This window comes from Bufo bufo, chromosome 6, assembly GCF_905171765.1.
Source record: "Bufo bufo chromosome 6, aBufBuf1.1, whole genome shotgun sequence".
Lineage (NCBI taxonomy): Eukaryota > Metazoa > Chordata > Amphibia > Anura > Bufonidae > Bufo > Bufo bufo.
This window is the reverse complement of record NC_053394.1, coordinates 180,474,538-180,482,798: the sequence shown is the minus strand read 5'-3', so window position 1 is coordinate 180,482,798 and position 8,261 is coordinate 180,474,538. Positions and strand designations below refer to the sequence as shown.

The 8,261-nt window shown below is 46.0% G+C and overlaps 1 protein-coding gene across 3 annotated transcripts in view; it reads left to right on the top strand.

Moving 5' to 3' along the window:
• The first annotated feature begins 2,008 nt into the window (after positions 1 to 2,008).
• LOC121005089 (gastrula zinc finger protein XlCGF26.1-like) overlaps positions 2,009 to 8,261 on the top strand; it is a 58,704-nt gene continuing 52,451 nt past the window's right edge. For 2 of the 3 annotated variants that reach the window (XM_040437628.1, XM_040437625.1), the window contains exons 1-2: positions 2,009 to 2,121; positions 3,340 to 3,476. In XM_040437628.1, coding sequence (XP_040293562.1) covers positions 3,396 to 3,476 — 81 coding nt within the window. In that variant the 5' untranslated portion in view covers positions 2,009 to 2,121; positions 3,340 to 3,395. Of the gene's footprint in view, positions 2,122 to 2,974; positions 3,135 to 3,339; positions 3,477 to 8,261 lie in introns of those variants that run through there. The other variant, XM_040437627.1, reaches the window with a different exon arrangement.

Here is an 8,261-nt window from a genome sequence, read left to right as displayed (position 1 = left end):
AAAACACACTAAGGTAGACTGTAGATTGCCTAAACTTAAGACACTTTTGTCTAACTCCATGCCAACTATAGGTTGGCTTAATGTGGGCTAGAATTTTATGTAAGGCCATGCCCTTCTCAGACTAGCCTCAAACTTTCTCTGAATTTAGATGCACCAAATAGCACCACAATTCACCCCAAAATGTAGGTGCACTCATATTAGTAGATGTGGGCAACTATTAATTTCGATTACTTGTATAGTGTCAATATATTCCATAATGCTTATGCGATGCGCTGGCCCCTAGGGGAGGTGTGGTGGAAGCAGTTGGAGAGGATGGGAGTGAAGGCTGAGGCAGATGAGGGTGGTAGTAGTCCTCACAGTAGCTATTTCCAACTCTTCCCTAGGCTGTGGTTGGAGGAGCGCAACCCTTCTTCTCTTTAGGCCGTGAGCGGTCAGTGTATTACTGTAGTGCAGCGGCGGCATGAAGTGCACGGCGTCATAGCAACCAATGACGCCGTGCGTTCCTGCTCTCAGCAGGATGCCAGGCCAGGATACCAAGGACCGCTCACGGCCGTGTGCATTCGGCCTTAGGGCACACTCGATGGAGGGGGGGTCTGAGCAGGAACAGCCTGTCTCCTAGCAACCAACAAAGACTTCCAGATCAACTAATTACCACCTATATATAACCTTTTGGGATTCATAGTGCATAGATCATCATCACATTAAACATTTGAAGTGGAGAACCTGAGTATAAGGTTACAGGTACATGGTGACATTGGTCATGGCCAGGATCACAGAGGCATCAGTGGTGAACCCATAGAAATGGATGGGATTGCAGTGCGAGTCGCATGTGTAACGCGACTGCAACCCCTATATTGCAAAAAATCCAACCCTATTGTTTTTATTTCCTGCGATTCAGGGGTCGCAGCACATGTGCAACCCCATTCATTTCTATGGGATTACCACCACACTACGATGCCCCTGCGATCCTGGCCGCGACCTGTACTCTAAACCTCTTTAGTAGTCAACCATTGGTCACTGCACTTAGACAATCAATATTTGCTGTCCCAATCTCAATTCCCTGTCAGTGGGTTTTTGGAGTGTGAGAGAAACCAGGGGGAAACATACAAGCTCCATATAGATGTGACTCTTGATCAGATTCAAGCCCAGGACCGCAGCGCTGAAAGGTAATAGTGCTACCACCGAGACACCATGTTGGACCTATTTATAAAAAGATGACAATAAAATGCAACAAAAATGCCATAAAACACATTTGTGGAAAAAACGCGGGCATTTTACTAAAAAAAAAAAGCGAAACCAAATTTATGTGTGAAGGAAACCATAAACTGGCCAGTAATGTTTTTTCAGAGCTGAACCTGGACATACCCATAATTTCACCCAGACAGCCCCCCTGATGTTCGCATCGGAGCATCTCATGTTGACCGATTGGTCACTGGAACTCCTGAAAATGCCTTTGCCCTGCACGATTTAGCGCAGGGCAAAGGAGAGCATCGGAGCATGAACTGGGTGAAAATGTAGCTATGTCTGGGTTCAGCTATGAACCTGGACAACCCCTTTAAGAGAAGAAAAAAATAAAAATGACACCTTGGACCATGCTCAGACACATTATCAATAGAGACCACTCCAGCTGTTCTGAAAACTACAACTCCCAGAATCCTCCTTGCAGTTCTATGGGCGTTACAGCTGAGTAAGTGTGCATACTGGGAGTTGTCGTTTCACAGCAGCAGGAGTGCAGAAGGTTGCTGATCGCTGATATAGAGCCTATGACCTGAGGGGAACTAGTATATGGGACATTGGCCTGGGTGACATTCCTTCTACAAAAAAAAATTCTTTTTACGACAAAGAGGTGCAGGTTCTGCTACAAATCACCCTCCTCTCCCTCACTGACTGATGTCCCACTGTGGGCTGGAACCGCAGTCTTCTCCCCTTCCGCCATTAGGTGTAAGCCCCTCCCCTTTGAGCCCGATCATGTGACCTCCGATACCATGTGACTTGTAATCTACTCTAGATCCTACCCACAACCCCGTGCTGTCCGAGTCCTTCCCTAATCCCCGCTAATCCCCGTGTTTCCTGTGAGGCAGATGTCGAGGCTCTTTATTCGGGACCCGCGTCCAGTGAGAGGTAGGAATGGGGTGTAGGATGATATGATACGGAGCTGTTACGTCAGGTGTCGATCCCTGGGGAGGCTTTATTATTATGCCTGTCTGGGGTGTAATAAGTCTCTCTAACCGCAGAGGTTTTAGGCTGTCATACTAAAATCTATCATTATTCTTTTTCGTGTAGTTGTAGGAATGTCTAGAAGTCATTGCTATGTGTCCAGTGATCCTGACCCGCCTGTCTAATAGCTTCATGTATTCCCATGTAATAACAATCGTAGAACATCTATTCTTACAGCTCTATGTTGTGCCATTCCTCTATTATTCCTGCTAGGTACACCCCCCAACTGGTTACCACCCCTCTGTACCCTTACTGCAGACTGCTAGCAATTCACTCATAACTTCTAGTAGGAATAACAGAGGAATGGCACAACATAGAGCCTACAGTAGGGTCCGTGGGATGCACACAGCCGGTATCTGTGTTTTGCTGACTGCAAAGCGGTTCCGGACGTGTGAACGCTCCCTTATACTGAATCTTTTTCCATAAAACTATCTATGACTCTGCTGTCTAACCTGCTGCCTGCATTTTCATGGTGACAGGTTCCCTTTAAGAAAGCAACATGGATAATACATTTAAACAAAATCGGGGCTGTGGTAGCCATTTTGCCCTTTTTTTGTTGGGCCAGAAATCATTTTCCCAGACTTGTGAAAACTGTGGAAGACACCTCAAAGAACGTGATGAGATTGTGGATTTTGTCAGGATTTAGGCAGTATGTTCATGTGACTGGGGTATTCTATGCCCTGTTAACATGCGTCATAAAATTTGGCGCAGAATAATGAATCTTACATGGATTTAATAGGCTGATCACGCTCCTTATTCATGTGGACCCCGCACTGTGAAGCCATGGATAAGCTGTGTTGAGGCAGAATCTGACATTTACCACAGTTTTGCAATTTGGCGGCTGGTGCACAGCTTGTGAAAATGAAACTTGCTGAAATGCGTTTCGCCTGTACAAACCCTGCAAGGTTTTTGGATGTGTAAGAATACATATTAATTGATTACTCGTAGCATTAATATACATTATGTAATATTCTTGGTATTACTTTGTACAACCTGCTCGTCTATCACCGGCGCTCCATTCGCGATAAATGAGGCGCCAGCACGCATTTCTGACCAACCACCACATCCAATTCCATGGGGTGACCCTTTAACATATATTCTATTCTCCATCTATATTTATAGTGGGACCTTGTGCTCAAGCTTTCCTGTAAAGACAATATTTTCTCATTGCATACTTCATGATGGACCAAGACAAGAGACTAGTGGCTGAGAGGATATTAAATATCACCCTGGAGATCATCTACCTGCTGACTGGAGAGGTGAGGGATTTGGGCACTTGTCACATCACTCTTAGGCTACTTTCACACCTGCGTTAGGTGCGGATCCGTCCGGTATCTGCACAGACGGATCCGCACCTATAATGCAAACGCTTAGATCCGTTCAGAACGGATCCGTTTGCATTACCATGAACAAAAAAAAAAAATAATAATTTTTTTTTTTTTTTTTCATGATAATGCAAACGGATCCGTTTTGACTTTACATTGAAAGTCAATGGGGGACGGATCCGTTTGAAAATTGAGCCATACTGTGTCAACTTCAAACGGATCCGTCCCCATTGACTTACATTGTAAGTCTGGACGGATCCGTTTGCCTCCGCACGGCCAGGCGGACAACCGAACGTTGCAAGCTGCGTTCAGGGGTCCGCCTGCTGAGCGGAGCGGAGGACAAACGGTGCCAAACTGATGCATTCTGAGCGGATCCGCATCCACTCAGAATGCATTGGGGCAGTACGGATCCGTTTCGGGCCGCTCGTGAGAGCCTTCAAACGGAGCTCACAAGCGGAGCCCCGAACGCAGGTGTGAAAGTAGCCTTATCAGGATTGATAAAACATACGCCATGACTCAAGCGTTGAATGTGGGAACTCCCTCTTATCTCCATCTGCTTGGAGATGTCCTGGATTCTAGGCTTGGTGTCATATGACATCACTGTTCTCTATTAATGGACGAGATGGATATTGACAATAATGCATGGCTTCACTTATGTCATAAGATAGGGATATGATCAGAGGATTTTGGGAATTTGTTTATATCCCTTAATAAAGGATATGAGCTTGAGAGCCTTAAAGGGAGTCTGTCACCTCCATATGGCCATATACAGCGCTTACATTGTCCTATAGCACACCTATACATGAATGTAATGGTACCTGTCTTTTTCTGTACACTTGCAGAAGCTGGAAAAACGAACTTTGATTTATATGCAAATGAGCACTCGCAAGTGCCCAGGGGCGGCGTTCACTGTGTTGGAGCCCAGGCTGCTCTGCCTTTTGTCATTGCTTCCCCGCCTCTGCCTATGCCTGACCTCCTATTCCCTTGCGTCATCCTTTGGTCCGGCCGAGATCCCGCTCCTGTGCACTGCCTCGCCAGGCCGGGGCATGCGCACTGCAATGCCCATTGTTGGCACGGCATCGCTTTAACTACTGCGCATACGCCGGAGAACAGTGCGAAACCAGCCGCAATGTTGCATGTGCCGGCGCATGCGCAGTAGTTAAAGTGATGCCATGCCCACAATGGGCAACACAGTGCGCATTCTCCGGTCCGACGAGGCAGTGTACAGGCGCGGGATCTCGGACGGACCGAAGGATGACGCAAGGGAAAAGGATGGCGGGGAAACAATGAAAAAAGGCAGAGCAGCCTGGGCTCCAACACAGTGAACGCCGCCCCTGGGCACTTGCGAGTGCTTATTTGCATATGGATTAAACTTTGTTTTTTCCAGCTTCTGCAAGTCTAAAGAAAATAACAAAGGTACCATTACATTCATGTATAGGTGTGCTATAGGACAATGTAAGCACTGTATATGGTGGTGACAGACTCCCTTTAAAGGTGTTTTCCAAGATTTTTATGCTGATGACCTATCCTCAGGATTGTAGAAAAAGGAATGAAAGCAGCACACACGGTCTCATCGGGTCACCAGAAAGTTGAAGTAGAAGAGTCACAGCAGCATCTCCGTTTTTTTCTTTTTTATTGCGAAAACTTCACAGCATGTATACAAATAAAGTGCAAAGTTTCAGCTGTAACCAGCCTTTATCAAGCATAATCAAACAGTGACATATACCGACATTAAATAGGGTAACCTCCACCCTCCTCAAAAGACATCAACCAATAATATGCGTTCACCTGCCACAACCAACCAATCATAATTGATCACAATAGTAATCCCTCTTTTGCATATATCAGCAATCTCACCTGAGTAGATTTCACCATGGACTCACTTACTCCCGCCCAACATTCGCGACTCCGCCTCTGCACTGCTCAGACTCGCGCTACTCACTGTTTGTATATCACCCCGGCAACCGCGCTGCAGATCTCGTGGAGATCCCGTGTGAACAAGTCACAATACATATCTGCTCAAGCTACATAGCCGGCGCCGAGACTAACAGCCGCGCATGGATATGACATCACTATACGTCCCGTTGCCAGGGTAATAGACAGAACTTCGCGGACACAGCGAAAGCGGAGCTCCAAGAGTAAAGGGTCCATCTGTCCAATAGTACATGTCATATAAATCTCCACCTCCAAACAAATTGGGGCAGGGCACCTATATGACTATGGTGACATACATCTAATTTAGGGATTGGGCATATATTTAACACAAGCTGGTTACACATATCATTCTAGAGGATATAACAGACATAATTAAAACCAATAAAAAAAATCACTAAGATTATACAGAATACGGAGGATGACCTCAATAAAGTGGGGATCATCTTATTCGATCCCTGCCACCCTGAAATCTAAATTAAGACCATGTGGTTGTAGGGATCGCAGGGTATATATCCACTTAAGTTCTTTTTTCCTTAAGATTTTTTTCTCTGTCTCCACCCCTTCTAAGGAAACCCACTGCATCGATGACTCTAAACCGCAACTGATTAATAGAATGTCCACGCTCAATGAAATGTCTGGCGACTGGTTAACCAACGAACCTTTCCTTATTGTGCTCTTATGTTTGTTGATCCTTTCTCTCACCTCCATTGTAGTCTCACCCACATAGATGAGACTACAAGGACACTGTATCATGTAGATAACGTCTTTTGATCGACAGGTAAAAAAAACATTGATTTTAAATATCTTTCCACTATAGGGGTGTGTAAATGTATCACCCTTCATTAAATTACTGCAATTGCAGCATGACAGGCACGGGAAATGACCATTCTTTTTAGGAGCCAGATATAATTGCCGATCCACCTTTGGACCACCAACATCACATTTCACCAGTTTATCCCGTAAATTGGCATTCCTTTTGTAAGCCATGATTGGAGGGACAGAAAATTCCTTAATCTCGGGCAACCCCCGTTGTAAAATATGCCAATCCTTTCTAAGGATATTGGCAATCACACCACTGTCCTGTCCAAAAATGGAGACAAAGGGAATCCTTTCCATAGTCCTGTCACCAGATGCCTCAATGAGCGTGGATTAACTATCAATTCCCATGATCTTTTTCTTTTTTTTCAATAACAGTTGTCTATGGTAACCTCGATCAACAAACTTATTGCACATTTCATCAACTCTCTTAGAGAAGTTCCCTTCTTGTGAGACAATCCTTCTGACTCTCAACAGTTGACTCCACGGCAGGGAGTCAACCACACGTCGCGGATGATAACTATTATAGGCCACCAAATTATTTCTATCTGTCGGCTTTTGATATATATCTGTATGTATAACACCATCAATGATATGTACCCTAACATCAAGAAATTGTAATTCATTTTCTGATGCTGTAACTGTAAATTGTAGTCCAGGAACCCCATTATTAAGGTGGGTATGGAACTCATGCAATTCCTCCCTGGTCCCACCCCATATCATGAAAATGTCGTCGATGTATCGCAGCCAGCACAGGACCCTCCCAAAGAATGCAGATCGATATACCAGCCTGTCCTTCACCTCAGCCATGAACATATTGGCGTAAGTTGGGGCCACATTGGACCCCATGGCCACGCCACGCTTCTGTTGGTAAAAAGTGTCCTCAAAGAGAAAATAATTTCTCCTCAGGACAATCTCAAGGTGGAGGACAAGCCGGCAATCATCCAGGGAGAGTCCGGTGCTGGCCAAGGCCACATCGACATTCAACCCATAAGTATGGTCAATTGACGTGTGTAACGAGACCACATCAAAGCTGACAAGCAAAAATTGTGAGGGTAATTGAATTTGCCTTAGTTTACCCAGAAAAAATCCAGTGTCTTTGACATAGGAGGGAGCCGTGGTTGCGCGGACCCGCAAAGCCTGTCAAGGAAAATAGAGATTGTGTTGAAGACGGATCCCCTGCCAGACACAATCGGTCTGCCAGGCGGATCCTCCAAACGTTTATGTATCTTAGGGAGTGTATATATCATGGGGGTGATTGGATAGGCAACCCTTAAATAATTGTTTAACCACCTCCGGACCGCCTAACGCAGGATCGCGTTCCGGAGGTGGCAGCGCTGCGCACAGTCACGCATATACGCGTCATCTCGCGAGACGCGAGATTTCCTGTGAACGCGCGCACACAGGCGCGCGCGCTCACAGGAACGGAAGGTAAGAGAGTTGATCTCCAGCCTGCCAGCGGCGATCGTTCGCTGGCAGGCTGGAGATGTGTTTTTTTTAACCCCTAACAGGTATATTAGACGCTGTTTTGATAACAGCGTCTAATATACCTGCTACCTGGTCCTCTGGTGGTCCCATTTGTTTGGATCGACCACCAGAGGACACAGGTAGCTCAGTAAAGTAGCACCAAGCACCACTACACTACACTACACCCCCCCCCCCATCACTTATTAACCCCTTATTAGCCCCTGATCACCCCTAATCACCCCTGATCACCCCATATAGACTCCCTGATCACCCCCCTGTCATTGATTACCCCCCTGTCATTGATCAACCCCCTGTAAAGCTCCATTCAGACGTCCGCATGATTTTTACGGATCCACTGATAGATGGATCGGATCCGCAAAACGCATCCGGACGTCTGAATGAAGCCTTACAGGGGCATGATCAATGACTGTGGTGATCACCCCATATAGACTCCCTGATCACCCCCCTGTCATTGATTACCCCCCTGTCATTGATTACCCC